The sequence below is a fragment of the Equus caballus genome, chromosome 15 (assembly GCF_041296265.1).
Source record: "Equus caballus isolate H_3958 breed thoroughbred chromosome 15, TB-T2T, whole genome shotgun sequence".
NCBI classification, from domain to species: Eukaryota; Metazoa; Chordata; class Mammalia; order Perissodactyla; family Equidae; genus Equus; species Equus caballus.
Window position 1 is genome coordinate 80,449,026 of NC_091698.1, and position 18,940 is coordinate 80,467,965.

The 18,940-nt window shown below is 35.8% G+C and overlaps 1 protein-coding gene across 4 annotated transcripts in view; it reads left to right on the forward strand.

Moving 5' to 3' along the window:
• The window catches only part of MEMO1 (mediator of cell motility 1), a 119,453-nt gene that overhangs the window by 66,628 nt on the left and 33,885 nt on the right, over positions 1-18,940 (forward strand). For all 4 annotated transcript variants that reach the window (XR_011426506.1, XR_011426505.1, XM_023619279.2 and 1 more), the window contains 3 exons: positions 5,665-5,733; positions 13,727-13,839; positions 15,788-15,899. Coding sequence is in view for 2 of the 4 variants with exons in the window: in XM_023619279.2 (XP_023475047.1) it covers positions 5,665-5,733; positions 13,727-13,839; positions 15,788-15,899 (294 nt within the window). In the remaining 2 variants the exon portion in view is untranslated. The remainder of the gene's footprint in view (positions 1-5,664; positions 5,734-13,726; positions 13,840-15,787; positions 15,900-18,940) is intronic.

Sequence of the window (18,940 nt, forward strand, 5' to 3'; positions counted from 1 at the left end):
CCTCTGATCTGTCCTTTGTGCTTTTGTTTTTCGATACTGAACTAATAACAGTTTCATATTGTCGCTCTCTGTGAAGAGCATACAGCAGTTTTTCAGTAGCTTGTTTCTTCAAGCCCAGACTCCTCTGTCTGACTCTGGCTAAGCATTACTCTCTGGTTCCGCTCAGGCCAGTTCCATACTTCCTCATCTACGTCATGCACTTGGACATTTGTTCATGTTCCTCCTTCAGCCCTTCTGCCCTTCCTTTGGGCCCTTACCCTTCTACTCTTACAATTTCTGTTCTACCCACACTTCAAGAATCCAATGTTTCTAAGAAGGCTTTCTGGCTTTTAAGAACTGAGCTTGGGTAGGAACAGGATTGGTGAAACTGGGAGAGACTCAGACTAGAAAGACAGGTTGATTTAGGGATCAGAGTATGGATTTGGGGTCAGGGCCTTTAAGTTCAAGATTGGCAAATAGGAAGTCAAGGCTGAAAAGCAGAGCTAAGATGGAAGGACTAGTTTAAGGTATAAGAATTGGGAGTGGAGGGAATGGGATATGAGTAACAACTGAGAGCAAAGCATTGTTCAAAATCTGAGATGGGGGCCTGGCTGGTGGCGCAGGTGTTAAGTTTACATGTTCTACTTTTGTGGCCGAGGGTTTGCTGGTTCCGATACCCGGTGCAGACCTACCCACCGCTTGTCAAGCCATGCTGTGGCAGGCATCCCACATATAAAGTAGAGGAAGATGGGCATGGATGTTAGCTCAGGGCCAGTCTTCCTCAGCAAAAAAAAGAGGAGGATTGGTGGTGGATGTTAGCTCAGGGCTAATCTTCCTCAAAAAAAAAAAAAAAAAATCTGAGATGGCATTCAGGTTTGAGACAGACCAGGGCAGATCCGGATACATCAGATGGTTTTTAAGTTCCACATGGCCAGGCAAGATGGGATATTTCTGAATTGACAAGGGGGAGCCAGGAATGTTAAGATCAGGAGCAGGAGTTAGGAATCTGAGGCAGTCAGTATTGGGGTCTCAGCACTGGAAGATTGGGGACATAAGCAGATGGAATAGAGCCTCTGGTTAGGCTAGATTATCAAGATTGGTACGGGATGACAGCAAAACTGAATTTGCTGAGCCATAGAACAACTTACATTTCCTTCTGGCTGAGATTAGAAGTGGGATGTGAGAATATTGCTATATTTTGGCAACTTGATAGGCTTCCTTGCCAGAGGTATCAGGATAGAGTGACTACCATTAATCCAACCAATAAAGCCTTCAGTGATTTCAGCTTGCTTAGGGTACGTCCCGTATTGCTTAACTCTTGATTGAGCATATTTCTGTCTTGTATTGCTGTGATTGCCCTACGTAAATCTCTTTTTTCTCCATTCATATCTTAAGCTAGTTCAAATGAGGACCGTTTTAAAAATAGAGCTTTATTGTGATATGATTAACATACAGCTGCGTATGTTTAAAGTTTACAGTTTGATAAGTTTGAAATATGTATACCCCTGTGAAACCATCACCACAATTGAGATAATGAACATATTCATCATCCTTAAAAGTTTCGTTGTGCCCTTTTGTAATGCTTTCCTTATGCATTTCTCTGTACCTTCTCCCCTCCCACATCCACTGACTTACTTTCTGTCACTATAGATTAGATTTTATTTTCTAGAGTTATTTCAATGGGACAATACAGTATAAACTCTGTCTGGCTTCTCTCAGCATATTTCTTTCTTTCTTACCGATTTTTTTAGTGTAATTATTTTGAGTGTGTCAATAGTTCATTCCTTTCTATTGCTGAAGAGTATTCCATTGTATAGTTATATCTCAATTTGTTTATCCATTCACCTTTTGAAGGATATTTGGTTGTTTCTAGTTTTTGGCAGTCGCACATGGAACTGGGATGAACGTTTGTGTGCAAATCTTCTTGTGAACATAAACAGTTCAGTATTGTCAAGTATATTCACACTGTTGTACAGCTGGTTTTCAGAGCTCTTTTTGTCTTGCAAAACAGTTACCTATTTTTTTTTAATTTTTATTGAATTAATGATAGGTTTCAATCTTGTGAAATTTCAGTTGTACATTATTGTTTGTCAGCCGTGTTGTAAGTGCACCCCTTCACCCTTTGTGCCCACCCCCTACCCCATCCTTCCCCTAGTAGCCACTAATCTGTTCTCTTTGTTTACATTTTTAACTTCCTCATATGAGTGGAGTCATAACGAGATTGTCCTTCTCTATCTGGCTTATTTCACTTAACATAATTCCCTCAAGGTCCATCCATGTTATTGCAAATGGGACGATTTTGTTCTGTTTTACGGCTGAGTAGTATTCCATTGTATATATATATACCACATCTTCTTTATCCATTCATCTGTTGATGGGCACTTAGGTTGCTTCCACGTCTTGGCTATTATAAATAATGCTGCAGTAAACATTGGGGTGCATAGGACTTTGGGAATTGCTGACTTTAAGCTCTTTGGATAGATACCCAGTAGTGGGATAGCTGGGTCGTATGGTAGTTCTGTTTTTAATTTTTTGATGAATCTCCATACTGTTTTCCATAGTGGCTGCACCAGTTTGCATTCCCACCAGCAGTGTATGAGTGTTCCTTTTTCTCCACAACCTCTCCAACATTTGTTACTATTTGTTTTGGTGGTTTTTGTCATTCTAATGGTGTAAGGTGATATCTTAGTGTAGTTTTGATTTGCATTTCCCTGGTGATCAGCGATGATGAACGTCTTTTCATGTGCCTATTGGCCATCCGTATATCTTATTTGGAGAAATGTTGTTCGTGTCTCCTGCCCATTTTTTGATCAGGTTGTTTGTTTGATTTTTTGTTGTTGAGTTGTGTGAGTTCTTTATATATTATGGATATTAATCCTTTGTCAGATATATGGCTTGCAAATATTTTTTCCCAGTTAGTGGGTTGTTTTTTTGTTTCATTCCTGTTTTCATTTGCCTTGAAGAAGCCCTTTTAATCTGATGAAGTCCCATTTGTTTATTCTTTCTATTGTTTCCCTTGTCTGAGAAGACATGGTGTCCGAAAAGATCCTTTTAATACTGATGTCAAAGAGTGTACTCCTTATGTACTTTAGTGTACTGAAGCCTTATGGTTTCAGGTCTTACCTTTAGGTCTTTGATCCATTTTGAGTTTATTTTGGTGAATGGTGAGAAAGAATGGTCAATTTTCATTCTTTTACATGTGGCTTTCCAGTTTTCCCAGCACCATTTGTTGAAAAGACTTTCTTTTCTCCATTGAATGCCCTCAGCTCCTTTGTCGAAGATAAGCTGTCCACAGATGTGTGGTTTTATTTCTGGGCTTTCAATTTTGTTCCATTGATCTGTGCACTTGTTTTTGTACCAGTACCATGCTGTTCTGATTACTGTAGCTTTGTAGTATGTTTAGAAGTCAGGGATTGTGATACCTCTGATTTTGTTCTTTTTTCTCAGGATTGCTTTAGCAATTTGGGGTCTTTTGTTGTCCCATATGAGTTTTAGGATTCTTTGTTCAATTTCTGTAAAGAATGTCCTTGGGATTCTGATTGGGATTGTGTTGAATCTGTAGATTACTTTAGGTAGAATGGAGATTTTAACTATGTTTATGCTTCCAATCCATGTACATGGAATGTCTTTCCATCTCCTTAGGTCATCATCCACTTCTCTCAGAAAGGTCTTGTAATTTTCATCGTATAGGTCTTTCACTTCCTTAGTTAAATTCACCCCCAGGTATTTCATTCTTTTTGTAGCGATTGTGAATGGTATTGTGTTCTTGAGTTCTTTTTCTGTTAGTTCGTTATTAGAATATAGAAATGCTACTGATTTATGCAAATTGATTTTATACCCTGAAACTTTGCTGTAGTTGTTGATTACTTCTAACAGTTTTCCAATGGATTCTTTGGGGTTTTCTATATATAAGATCATGTCGTCTGCAAACAGCGAGATTTTCACTTCTTTCCTCCCTGTTTGGATTCCTTTTATTCCTTTTTCTTGCCTGATTGTTCTGGCCAGGACCTCCAGTACTATGTTAAATAAGAGTGGTGGTAGAGGGCATCCTTGTCTTGTTCCTGTTTTCAGGGAGATGGTGCTCAGTTTTTGCCCATTGAGTATGATGTTGGCTGTGGTTTTGTCATATATGGCCTTTATTCTGAAATTTCTTTATATATTTAGATACAGATTTTCTTTATCAGATACATGCTTTACAAATATTTTCTCTCAGTCTTGTGTCTTGTCTTTTCAATTTACTGCACATCTTGAAATTGGCCATGGTGGGACAGATTTACTCCACATTAATTGGCAAATTGCTGCAAATCAGGGCTTTATTTTATTTTTTTAAAGATTGGCACCTGCGCTAACAGCTGTTCCCAATCTTCTTCTTTTTTTGTTTTTCTTCTACTTCTCCCCAAAGGCCCCCAGTATTTACTTGTATATTCTTGTTGTGAGTACCTCTGGTTGTGCTATGTGGGATGCCACCTCAGCATGGCTTGACAAGCAGTGCTGTGTCCACGCCCAGGATCCGAACCGGCAAAACCTGGGCCACAGAAGCAGAGTGAGAGAACTGAACCACTCCGCCACAGGGCTGGCCCCTCAGGGCTTTATTTTTTGTTGATTGTCTATACTTAAGGAAGTAATGAGGAAAGGTTAAGAATGCAGATTAAACTTAAAATTATATTGTGTCTGTAGCCTTAACTTGTGAATAGCACAAAAAAGTGAGGAAGGAAATATTCTGTCTAGTATTTGAAAAATATTTTCTAATCAGAAAAGAAGTCATTCAAGGTCTTGTCAGATGAGTCCAGTTCAGGCACATGTTTTTAATGCACTCTTGTCAGTTGCAGTCATTCCTTGGCTACAGATAAAAGAGTTCTGCTAAAATCAGTGAAAGCATTCTGTGACAATCAATTGACTGTGTGGAATTTGCAATAAAGAGTATTATGTTTTTTCATTATTTGTAAATTGTGTGATACATATCTTTTTATTTCAGTAAAATTTATAATCTTATGTGCATATGTATGTGTATACATTTTTTTCCTGCAGAGCCAACTGTTAAACATTTACCGCATACCACTGGCCACATACTAATAAGCAAGCACGAAAGGAAGAGTTTCTAGACTCATGTAACTGGAATGAGTCAAGAAAGAAAAATGAGGTGTTGGAAACAAGTCATTCTATAGATGTTAAGAGAACCAATCTAATGCTAAGACCAGAAGATGAAAAGGGCAGAGTAGACAGAGAAAATGAAAGCTACAAAACACAGAAGGCCAAGTCAGTTCTCTTACCACTAAACACACAGAGGGAAATGAGTTGTTAGTTGTAGGGTATTTGCTTACGTCTGATTTGACTTGCTCTTGGTCTTACCATTGTTATGTAATAAGTCTACTAATGGCATTGAAGAGGAATATTAAGAACTCAGTGTTACATTAGTAACTTCAAGTAATCCTTGAATGGCTCCAAATCTAATTTTCCTTCAGACCAAAAAAATTACAAAATACTTTTTAAAATTTAAAATTGGAACACAGAACCACTATGTGTTCCTTATTCTAGAAGTTGCGTCATTGGCTACATTGGTTTTTAATCTATACATTCAACTCTGTTGTGTTTACTATAGTTATTATATTCCTTTCAAAAGTTTTTTTTTCAGAATATCTTGATTTTGAATCTGATGATTAAGTTTAAAAATATTTTGTTTTGTAGCCATGCGGGATATACGTACTGTGGGTCTTGTGCTGCTCATGCTTACAAACAAGTGGATCCATCTATTACGTAAGTAATATAGTTAGATACCATTTTGTTTAAGTGGGAGAAGGTTGGGAATTATAATTGCTTTGTCACCAAAGTAATTTGTTTTTCATACTTATTGTTATTATATACTCAAGTTCACTAGGAATTTGACATTTTATAAATTTAATTAAACCTTATATAGGTTATGAAAAGCTTTAATAGTGTTTTTTATTGTCTGAACACTTAGTTTTTATCTTCCCTTTGTTTGGTAAAATGTTTAATTCTGGAAATGTTAGAAGGGTAATGTGATATTGCGGTTTATAAGAAGTATATATTTGGTCATTCAGATGACAAAATACGTTTCTCATATATATTTGGTCTTCGTCCACAGTTCCTGGCTCACAGCTCCCAAAACCCTTGGAATTTCATAAGTATTGTTATGCCAATGAGGTGACTTTTGGACCCCACTTAAGGACAGGGGCTGGTTGCTAGGAGAACCAACCATGTGATTAGAACTTTCAGTCCCACTCCTAGACTTCTAGGGAGGGGAGAGGGCCTGGAGGTTGAATCAGTTGCCAATGGCCAGTGATTTCATCAATCATGATGGTGTAACTGGAAGTTGGACTTCCACTTATAAAATTAATAAGTCATGGGGGTGTACAGCATGTACAGCATAGGGAATATAGTCAATACTATTGTAATAATTTTGTATGGTGACAAACAGTAACTAGACTTATTGTGATAATCATTTCATAATGTATATAAATATCGAATCAGTATGATATATACCTGAAGCTAATAAGATATTGTATGTCAATTATACTTCAATTTAAAAAAAAGTAGTAGAGAAATGCTTAATGTGAAAAAAAAATCATGACTATGTAATGAAGCCTCCATAAAAACCCAGAAGGAAAGGGTTCAGAGAGCTTCCAGGTTGGTGAACACGTGGAGATCTGGGGGAGTGTGGTGCGCCTGCAGAGGGTGTGGAAGCTCTGTGCCCTTTCCCCATACCTTGCCCTATGCATCTCTTCCAACTGGCTGTTCCTGGGTTATATCCTTTTGTAGTAAACTGGTGATCTAGTAGGTAAAATGTTTCTGTGAGTTTTATGAGCCACTCTAGCAATTAGTCAAACCCAGGGAGTGGGTCATGGGAACTTCTGATTTATAGCCGGATGGTCAGAAGTACAGAGAACAACCATGATTTGTGACTGGTGTCTGAATTGAAGTCCAAGGAGGGAGTTGTTGGGACCCCCAATTTGTAGCAGCTTGGTCAGAAGCACAGGTAACAACTTGGGCTTGCGATTGGCATCTGAAGTGGAGGGTGGGGATGGGCAGTCCTGTGGGACTGAGCTCTCAACTTGTGAGATCTGATGCTGTCTCTGGGTAGATAGTATCAGAATTGAGTTGAATTCTTGGACACCCTGCTGATGCCTGAGGATTGCTTGTTGGAGGTGTGGGGGACTCCCCACTCTGCATGTTGTAATTGGTCCAGGAACACTAACAGTTAAATATTTTGATTTTTAATTTTTCTTTGAAAATTTGGAGATGAGCATTTTTAGGAAAAATGCAAAGCCCTTTGTTCAATTTTAATCACTTTGTAATTTAAAGTTCTTTATTGTACTTGTTAAGTTGTGGTTAATGAAAGAAGAATAATTTCTCGTTGACAGGATAAGGTACCTGAATTATTTTAGAATTTGACGGTGAATTTAATATGGCGTTTGAAGCATATTAGATCTTAGTAGTTCATTGACAGCTCTGAAATTAGCTTTAAATGATCTTTCTGGCAAATTGAGACTGATTGAATAGTATACTGCTTTCTAAAGTGAGAAACCTGTGAACTTTCAAAAGCTTCTGCTGGAAATAGCCACCTATATTACTTAATTGGCTGACCAGCATTTTATTTAAAAGGTTAATTCACTCCATGTGAACTAGTATCAGGGTCCAGTCTGTAATGCCAGTTGTACACACTGTGTGAATAGGTAAAATCGATCATCTTAGTTTTGTCAAGTGTTGCTTGTTAGGTTAGACCGGTACTCATAGAGATGAAGCATAATCATTCAAAAGACGTAACTCACAGCAGCCATGAATTTAAAAAGAAAATCTCACCCATAGCCTACTCCTTTGCCTTTGAGCAGTTTGTTCAAATTTTTAAAACAAAAGAGCTACACTTTTTTGTTTTTATGTGGTAGCTCTGCACATTGTATCACACCTTTGTTGAAAATTATTTTTAGTAAGTTTTTAATAGTAAATAAAATGATATTGTTTCCAAATTGATGAGGTTTTGGTTAGCCCTGCCTCATTTATGATGTTTTGAGGGGTGTCTTTAACAAATATTTCTTGATACGTACTTAATATACAATTTTAACAAATTTTTTTCATGAATAAGAGCAAATAAATATTAGATTGGAAAGATTTTCAGGAGCTTCCTTCATTTGACCCTGGGCCTATCAACCTGCTGTAATCAAGATTAGTTTATGTAACAGCCTTTTCCAAACCTTTTTTATTTGGCAGAATTTTTACTGATGATGTTATATGCTGGAAGGGTACTTTGAATTAAATTTGGCCTAAGAATATATAGAGAGATATAGAGCCTATATGTGTAGAAGTGGAAAGCGTGTATTAAAATAAGTTGTTGGAAAGTGAGAATGAAAGGAAAAAGAATAAGAAGGGAAGAGAGCAAAGGACTAAGAAGTGATAAAGGAGATCAGTAAAAAGAGAGGCAAATGATGGATGATGGTGTGATCAACTTATTTTTGCAATTAATATATAGTAATTGAATTCTGAATAAATAAATTAGAAGTTCTAAGTGTTAAAAATGACAATTGACAGCCCCAGTTGTATTTTCTTGAAAATTGCCCTCCATGAGATTTGCACTGTCTTCACAGTGCTTTGAGAAAATAAAGAACCTCGTTTTGGAAACTGTAAGCATAGAGGAAAAATAACAATCCAAGAGAGAAGGTTAAATTCTATACCACCAGCTTCCATTCTTACCTTCCACACTAATCCATTCTCTACGTGTCAACCAGGATCATCTTTTGTACTGTCTTGCAGTTCGAATGGATCTTTCAACTTTCCATGATTTTGTAGTATCTGGTGTGGAACATATGGAAAGTATTTGTTCATTGAGTTATGCAGATCTTTCAAAAGTTGACATTTCACCATACAATATGAGAAAATTGCGTTTATTAATATCACCACCAATTTAATCAGAAAAATCTTTAATTATTGGGAAGCTGTTAATCTCACAGTGATAGAAGTGTTGCAAAAGTCTAATTTTCACATAAAAACTTCAATTCTGTCATTGGCAACAAATATGTCAAATGTTTTCTTTGAAGTGGCAGGCTCATTGTGTTCATTTTCTACAAAATTTCTGCCAGATGCCTAAATTGGAATAACCGTAATTTGTCTACAGTCCTTTTTTGAAGTAAAAATTGTGTTACATGAAAAAAAAATGTCTAGTTTAACTTACAACTCACGATCACACAAATGCTTTCCCCTGAGATATGCTTCTGTGTGCGGTGAAGTGCTTTATGCATTTAGCACCACAAATTGAATGCATTTTGTCATAGAGAATATTTTTATAAAACTGTACTCAAAATTCAAGATTTAATGAAATTAAGTGAAACTGGCCTTAAAAAAAAAAAACTTGGTATGAGTGAAGGTGAAGAATACATGACCACTGGTACATTTTGATATAATTGCCTTGGATATTTACTGAGCTTCACTTTTGTACTGCAAGTGCAAATGTCAACACAGTGAAAAAGGCACATAACTTTTTTGTATTATTATGAAGAAAGTTTTGATTTTGTGGACTCCTTGAAAGGGTCTTGAGGAATCCACAGTTCCTACTTTGAGAACTGCTGTGATACAGGGTGATTGGATTTAGATTGTGGATAAGGTTTTGGGGAAGAAATCTTGGAGGAAATGATTTTTATGCCAAGCAAAAGGAACAATAGCACGTGTGAAAGCTTTGAAGTAGATGAAGTGTAATCAAGAAACTGCAAGACGACCAGTATATGTAAGTATCATGATCAAGGGAGGAAGAGTAACACAAGAGGGGACCAGTTCATTTGAGACATAGAACCGATTTTAGTGATTTTGGAATGTATCCTCTGACCATGAAAAGCCATTGGTAGACTTTTTAAGCAGGAGAGTGGTATGATCAGTTGTATGCTTCAAAAAAGAGCACTCTGACTGTTTAAGGAATTTAAAAAATAATGCATTTAATTATTTTCCATATTTATAGTTGTGAAGTCTTTTCCTGTTGTTAAGACTATAATTAAGAACCAGAACTCAGGATGTACTTAGATAGTAACTTGATTTTGATTCATGTCTTTCAGAAAGCTTTGCAGGGCAGAAAAAGAGAGCAAAAAGGAATCTTTTTTGATGTCATATGACATTTTATTCTTTAGTTAAAATATCTCCACTTGCCATGAAACACTTTAAAAAAATTACTTATGTTTTATTATTTAGAATAAGTAGTTAATATTTATGAGCGCAGACATTCGGGTAACTTATGTATTGTACACAGACTATACTCATCACAGTAAGTAACTCCACAACTATGAATTCTCTGGAGATGTTATACGTGGACTATGTTTATTTCTAAGAGAACCCTATTGATTTTTTTCCGCCATTTTTTCATGTTAAAATCTTGTTTTACATGTATGGCAACAGTGATGATATGCTAATATTTAAAAATTACTCCTTTAAAGACAAAGCACCTTGCAATTAATTAAAGGGAGAGAAAGTGGCATTTTTTCCAATGCCTGGATTACTCATTTCTCTCTAAAGTATTCCTATGGCCTTGGTGTTTATTGATCTAGCAACTAGCAAAAAAAGAAAATGCGTTACCTTTTATTTACATAGTTTTCTTTATTTACATAGTTTCTTTGTTAGCATATAGCTAACAAAGAGACCCATTTTGAGATTACTATAGGTTTAATATGCAGTTCTTTTTTCTTTTGAATGAAACCTAGCCTTTTTTGGGTATATCACTGTTTTTTTCCTAGGGAGATTAGCCCTGAGCTAACATCTGTGCCAATCTTCCTCTCTTTTGTATGCGGCCACACGTGGCTGACAAGTGGGCTAGGTCTGCGCCCAGGATGCGAACCCGCAAACCTGGGCGGCTGAAGCAGAGCACGCCAAACTTAACCGCTACGCTATAGGGCTGGCCCTGGGTACATCACCCAAGTGTACATCACCCTGGGTACATCACCCTTTTAAGGGTTTTATGTGGATGGGACCTAAACTTTTTTTTTCCTATTATCTCTCTTACCAAATGTAGAACTTCACTATGTTGCCTTTGGGTGAGTTTCTGCCACACTGAAAAGACTCTGTTGGGTACACAGTTGGATAATTCAGACTGGTGGGAACTCTTTTCCCTACCAGTCTTCATCTTTTCATGTAGGTTGGGTATGACAAACAGGCAAGCAAGGTAAATAGTTAGTATTAAAGGAGGCAATTTAGGCTTTCCAAGCCAACCTTGGGTGTTTATTTCTGGAGTAGTGCTCATCTTTTGGCCAGTGTTAGAACCTTGTTACACTTACCTATGAAATGTATCTATGCTTTGAGTTTAGGTTGATATTTTATTTAATTTATTTTTTATTTTATTTTTTGGTGAGGAAGATTGTCCCTGATCTAAAATTTTTGCCAGTCTTCCTCTATTTTGTATGCGGGATGCCGCCACAGCGGTCTGTAGGTCTGTGCCTAGGATCTGAACAAGTGAACCCCTGGCCGCTGAAGTGCAGCACGTGAACTTAACTATTATGCCACCAGGCCGGCCCCTAGATTGATATATATATATTTTTTAAAGATTTTATTTTTTCCTTTTTCTCCCCAAAGCCCCCTGCTACATAGTTGTATATTCTTCGTTGTGGGTCCTTCTAGTTGTGGCATGTGGGACGCTGCCTCAGCGTGGTTTGATGAGCAGTGCCATGCCCGTGCCCAGGATTCGAACCAACGAAACCCTGGGCTGCCTGCAGCGGAGCGCGCGAACTTAACCGCTCGGCCATGGGGCCAGCCCTCCTAGATTGATATTTTAAAAGTCATTTCATATTTTAATTATATATCCTGGATCTCCTGGGAGTGTTGTCACTTTAAATATTCTGTCTCTCTTTTCATAAAAATGTATTCCTCAATCATAAAAATGTCTCTTTTTTGTACTTGATTCTTGGTTCATATAATGCCTGTCTTCAGGCCAGTCATCTAAACACTGAGTTATTATTATGTATGTCCCACATTAGACTTTAAAAAATTGTGGTGATGTTTTTGTGCTGTTAATATAGGAGAACATAGTGGTATTTCTTTTGTTCATTTAGGAATCTATAGATTTGATCTTTTTTTCCTGAAATGTTTATTGAACTGATCACAGAGGTGATGACAAGAAGTGAGCATTAGCAGTGAAGAGGGAGGAGGAAGAAAAGAGATTATGTTTCTGACTAGAAATGGTGTGTGGATAAATGTTTATATGTTTGCTATGTGTGATAACTTGGGGAGGTTTGTGGACTCTGAGCTGAGAATGGCTTTTTCCTTATCCACATCTTTCTTACCCCTCCACCCCCATTATAACAAGTAACATATAGCAGACAATAGGTTGATTTTCTTAGCTGTAATAGGATTTTATCAAAATAAATGTTGCTAAATCACACATTCCTTGGCCTGCAAGTTTTTGATATGAAAGAACTAGCTATGTCTCAGTCTTTGTCCATTAATTGAGCAATGAGTAGTACTTAATTTTCTAGAGACGTTGCCTATCATATATTCCCTTCTTTCTCATAGTTTTGGTTTTTTGGATCTGTAAGTTTGTGTGCGTGTGTGTGTGTGTATGTGTGCACGTGCGTGCGCGGTGGGAAATGTTTCGTTTATATGAATCTGGGAGAACAGAGAAAATGGATAGTTTTGGAATTTAGATTGTAGGGATGTTTGAGATGAAATGAGAGGAAGTCAATTTTACTCTTGATGTCAAGATAAAGAGATTGTGAAGATTCAAGCTACAGTTTAGCCCAGTTCTTTTCTTTGGCCTGCAGTGCAAATAACACATATTCAAGTTTCTTTATTTTTGAGAATGACTTCTACTTGAATGGCTACAGAGAAAGCTTATTACATGGAATTCTTTTCAACAAGATGCCTTTTTTCTCTGCTGTGGAAGAAATGTGGAAATAGCTTTATCAAAATGCTTTTTTGTAATATTTTGTATGGATTTTAGAATTTGTACTATTATGTATTTTTATTAAAGTTCTAGTAGATCTTAGAAGGTGAGTTTAGAATTTGTTAGAATTTTGAGATTTTATTTAATAGTTGAAATGATTAAAATTTAATTAATATAGCTGTTGAAAATCTTCTGTATCCCAGCCATTGTGAATACAGAGATGATTTTAAGCATAGCAGGTTGGTTTACTGTAGATAATCAGTAACTGGTATTTCCAGGTGTTGAATATGATTCTTTTAAAGGCCTTCCAACAAAAAGACAAAGATAAGGAATTGAACTTAATTAACTGAGGAGCAAATAATTAGTAGGTATATTAGTTTGCTAGTGCTACTGTAAGAAAATATCACAAACTCGGTGGCTGAAACTGTAGAAATTAATTTTGTCATAGTTCTGAAGGCTAGAAGTCCAAGATCAAGGTGCTGGCAGGGTTGGTTTCTCCTGTGGCCTCTCTCCTTGGCTTGCAGATGGCTGTCCTCTTGATGCCTCTTCAGATAGTACCATTTCAGTGCATGTGCACCTCTGATGTCTCTTCCTCTTCGTATAAGGATACCAGTCATATTGGATTCAGGCCTCATTTTAAGTTAATCACCTCTTCAAAGACGTTGTCGCCAAATAAGGTTACATTCTGAGGTACTAGGGGTAGGACTTCAACATATGAATTTTAGGGGAAACACAATTTAGCATATAACAGTAGGTAATGAAATTAGTCAGGAAGGAAAACTGTACTACATGTAATTTGTCTAAGTTACTTATTTTTTCCCTTGTATTTAATAAGGTTTGTATAGAAGTACAATTGTTCTGTGTTTTTTGTTGTATACCTCCTAGCCGGAGAATTTTCATCCTTGGGCCTTCTCATCATGTGCCCCTCTCTCGATGTGCACTTTCCAGTGTGGATATATATAGGACACCTCTCTATGACCTTCGTATTGACCAAAAGAGTAAGTATATAGAGATCTTGCAGCTTTTAAATGGCTAAAGGTTTTTTTTTTAAGAGGAATTATAAGTTAGTTAAAAATTAAAAATATCAATATTATAAGTAATATTTCAATTAAAAAATAAAATTTGTTGTAACTAATCTGCAAAAAATATAAACAAAGAAAGAAAATCTTCCATTTACCTAAAAGACAACTATGATTTCTCTGCCAGCCACAAAAATCTTTCAGATCCAGTAGTGTCCAGACTGTAGTGGTTACATTTATATTCAGGGAAGTACCAGTGCATGGGCATGCATGTTAGTCTCCCACTGTATGTATCACTTTCCTCACTGTAAATAGATAATGGTGATAATGCCTTTATTTCCGTGTATCACTTTCCTCACTGTAAATAGATAATGGTGATAATGCCTTTATTTCCTCTCAAATGATTTTTATGGGAAAAAATGAGACTGTAGTTGTGAAACTCTGAAAGAAGGGTGCTAAATAAATCTTTTGTGTATTTTATCTTTGTCTATTATTTTGATTTACTTTTCCATAGGATTCCAGAAATCATATTTTTTATTTAGTTGTGTCTCATTTTTTACATTATATGTGTAAAGTAAAACCTTTTGACTTTATAATTGTATTTTTGGAGGAGTGGGGAGAACATAATTTCAAAAATATGGAACAGTACAGAGAATAGTGTAACAAATACTTGTGTACTCATTATCCACAATTGACTCAGAATTTCCTTCTCATCTGAACTCAATTTATACTCTCCAAAGTAACCACCTTTGTTACCTTGGTGTGTATCCTTCCAGTTGATTAAATTATATTTTAAGTGTGTTGCGTGCTTATTTTTTCAAGAAGTTTTGCAACAAATTCTTCCTTAGAATGACAGAAGACATTTGCAAAGGAAATGGCCAACTCTTTTTCTTTACTTTTTAGGCCTAAATTTTCATAATTTGAGGTTTTAAGTATCATAGAGTGTTAGCAATTTGTTGTAAGAATATATCTTATTAATGAAGCTGGAGTGTTACTAGCCTTATTCTCTAGAATGGATTTTGGGACACTTTGTTTTTTAAAGCCTTTTTGGGGCATTCAGAAAATTTTGGTTTTTGATAGCCTACCAGTGAAGGAATAGTGGATTTTTAATCAGGTGTGATGTTGTAGGAAAAAAGTCGTAACACCATTTGTTTCTTTCTTTGATATTGGTAAACCCATTTAAGGATGTAGGTATAAAGATGTTGGTTGTGTTCTATGATAAAACAAAAATATTCTTCTATCATCTTTTTTTATGTATTAAATTTCATCATTTTCTTGCTATGCAATATCTAGTTTTAAGTATAATTCATCAGATGGGTCTGAATTACTAGATCATTTTAAGATAATTTACGACATGGTATTGTGGTGAATTTATGTTCTGGTTTAGCCCACAAGCTTAATTGTTAATTTTGAGGAAAACAGGTTTCTTAGTGGGAATTTTCTGTTCTTAGTATGGCAGGAATCTGAGGTATGAAATAATAATCCCATCCATTTTATTAAAAAACAAAACAAAACTCAAAAACTGTATTATTGGCCTCATGAGTAAGTAGACCAGTGGTGTTTCCATATTTCAAGAGGTATTCTAATCAACTTGTTCTTGTTAGCATTTGCTGATTAAAGTCTAGGAAAAGCTTAGACCCACAGCTGATTTTACATATAATGAAAGGAAGTGATGAAAAATTTAAATTACTATTTTTTTGTTTAACTGTGTAACACATGAAATTGCTGAGTAAGTCATTATATGTATTATTGTTTTGTCTGGTATGTGAAGCTAGTTTTTCTTTTTTTAAAATAAAAATGAAGGAAAATATTATGTGGTGCTTCTGTCTCTTGTCAAAGCATATAGTTTTGTGGTACTGGGTGGAGTCCCACAGGAGGAGGCTATACATTAATATGTTTGTTTTACTGTATTTTGAAATCTCTTTAGTTTACGGAGAACTATGGAAGACAGGAATGTTTGAACGCATGTCTCTGCAGACAGATGAAGATGAACACAGTATTGAAATGCATTTGCCTTATACAGCTAAAGCCATGGAAAGGTATATTGATTAATGTACGAAATCCTAGAGAAGTCATAGAAAATTAATTTCTTTGGAATTATTTTAACTAGGGTAAGATAATCATTAGGGTAAATTTTTTGGTATTTGAAATGAAATAAAAATTTGAGATTGGAGTTTCCTAATGTGGATTGAAGTTGGTTTTGAGTAGTTTGCCTATGAAAGCTGACTATATGAATTGACATGGTTGTTTTATTAGGTGGAAATATTAAAAAAACCCATGTGTGTTTGTATATCTTGGTTTGCCTGTTATTTTATTCATTAGACATTTTTTTATCTCAGAATAACAATCACATTCTTTTATGACATAGTGATATAAGTAATAACAAAATTTTAGATTTGGAAGTGACATTGGAGGTCATTTATTTTAGGCTTATACAAAGTACGTGAATCTCTTTTTTATAATATGCTTAACAGAGTATTATTTAATACCTGCTAAATATCTTCCAGTGATAGGGACTCATTGGACTATAAGTAGAGTGAGGACAGGGACAATATCTATTTTGTTCTCCATTTATACCCCATTGTCTAGCACAATAGTCATCATAATAGTAGTCATTAATTTATTTTGGTAAAATGAAATAATTGTCTTAAGAGCTTTCTTTCTTCTTTTAGGTCAGTATTCAAATTAGAAAGTCTTCCTTTTGTAGGTCACATTTCTCTAATTTTTTCAACCGTTTCCTTTATATGGATTTACTATTCCATATATAGTTTGACTAATTCTAAATATGGTGAGATTATTCTATCTCTAGATCTTGTCACTGTATCCTCTTAGTAAAGTATGCAGTGCATGGTAGGTTCTCAGTAAATATTTGTTAATTAAATGTGTTAGTGAAGTCCAAGATTATAGTAATATTTTTAATGCAGATGTGACTTGCTTACTATTGGTTAATGTGCTTGTGGTCAGCTGAAGCCACAAGGCTTTTTCATGCTGTTAAGCTGGATTATTTTCTCCTTTTGTATTTTGTGGTTGATTTCTTTTAACCGTAAATGTATATATCTCCTTAATTACTTCTGTTTGATTTTTTCTTGTTTGTTTTAGTCCATTATTCCAATCTTTTTGGATCATTTCCATTCTTAATTCTGTTATCAAAGTATTATTTACTTCTCTCAGTCTTACCTACACCTGTTCACAATGATAACTATGAGGAATTACATAAACCTGAAGAAGTTTCCAAAAATTGCTGTGATATTAAATTATAAGCAGTATAATTTGTTTATAATGTGTTTTAATACATTCTAATTCTTCAGAAGATGTTAAACCCCAATATATTGCTGTTTATTTCTTGGAATGTTACTGTAATCAGAACATTCCATTCTTCAACTACATAGGATAATAGAAACTTTCATTATTTGCTGAAATGTTTGCATATTTTTCATAAGAAAATATGTTTTAGACTTAATAAATTTTAAAACAATAGAAGCAATAAGCTGCCAACAATATCCTTAAGAAAGTTTTAACAAAATAACATTTTGTTATTTCAAAAGTAGAACATGTGCAATGTGGAAAATTTAGGAAAATAGAAACTTAAAACCAGCAAACAAAATTCCTGTTCATAATTCTTCCTCTATTAAGTACAGTCATGTGTTGCGTAACAATGGGGGTATGTTCTGAGAAATGCTTCATTGTTTGACTATCATAGAGTGTACTTACACAAACTTTGAAGGTATAGACTGCTATGTACCTAGGCCGTATGGTACTGATCTTATGGGACCAACATCGTAAATGTGGCCTATCTTGACCAAAATGTCATCAGGCAGTGTGTTTTTGTAGTGTTAAATATCAATTCTTAAGAAAACCTTTCCTGTCTCCCAGATTACATTAGGATCTCTAATACTGACTCTTAGAAACTACCCAATACTTTTCCTTTGTAGCCTTTGCTGCACTCAGGAACTGTATCAGTTATCCAGTAGTGAGTAACAAATTGCCCCAAACTTTCGTGATTAAAGTCACAGCTATTTTATTGCTCACAATTTTTGGGTCAGGAGTTTGGCCAAGGAACACCTCGTTCTGGTCCAGAAGATATTGACTGAGGTGGCTCGAATGGGGCTAGAAGATCCAAGATGGCCTTAGTGCTGGCTTTTGCTTGAGGCACTTCATTTGTTCCCTAGGTGTCCTATTTGTTTGTCAGCCAGGGCTTTTCTATCTCCTTGGCCTCTATCTAGAAGGGTAGCCTGGATTTCTTTACATGGTGATTCAGGGTAGCAAGAGAACAAGAACAGAAGTTTCTTGGCCTGTTATTAAGGCCTAAGCCTGAAACTGCATAACATTATTTCCACTGCATTCTGTTTTTCAGAGCAGAATAGAATGTCAGCCAAGATTTGAGGGAAGGAGAAATAGATTCTACCCCTTGATGGGAGGAGTACCATATGTGTACAGGAACAGGAGGCGTTGTTGGCATCCATCTTTGCAGATGGAGTACCACAATTCTTCCTTTGGTGGACAATTCACGTTTCTCCAACATGCAGTACATACTCACTCCTCCTAATAGGAGATGCCCAGAAATCTCATCCATTTATGACCTCATGATCAAAGTCCATTATCTTATGATTTGCATTAGATTGGGATGTGGATGAGGCTCATTGGATACAGCTCCCCTTGATTTGGATACCTGTGAACTAAGAAGACAACTAAGAAGACCAATCCTCCCTGCCCCAATGCATTCAATATACAATTTTGAGACAAGGATGATTAACCACAATAGATACTCCCATTGGAGAGTGAAAGAATGGGAAGCATGTAGCAGTCTCTGGTCAAAAGCAATTTTGAAATCCAACCAGGGAACAGAGAATGTTCTTGATTATTGCGTGGTTGTGTCTTCTGGTAGTGGCTTCATAATTATTTTTATCAGCTCTTGGCGAGGTCCTTTGGGCTCTTGGCTCTACTCTCTGAGTCATTTTTACTTTTCCATAAGAAATAGACGTTATTTATAACTGAGTAGCAATTATTTTAAGAGCCAAAAGGCTTCTTTTCATTTAGAACAGTCTTGTTTTTTTAGTCCAAACTGATAGAACTCCATTAA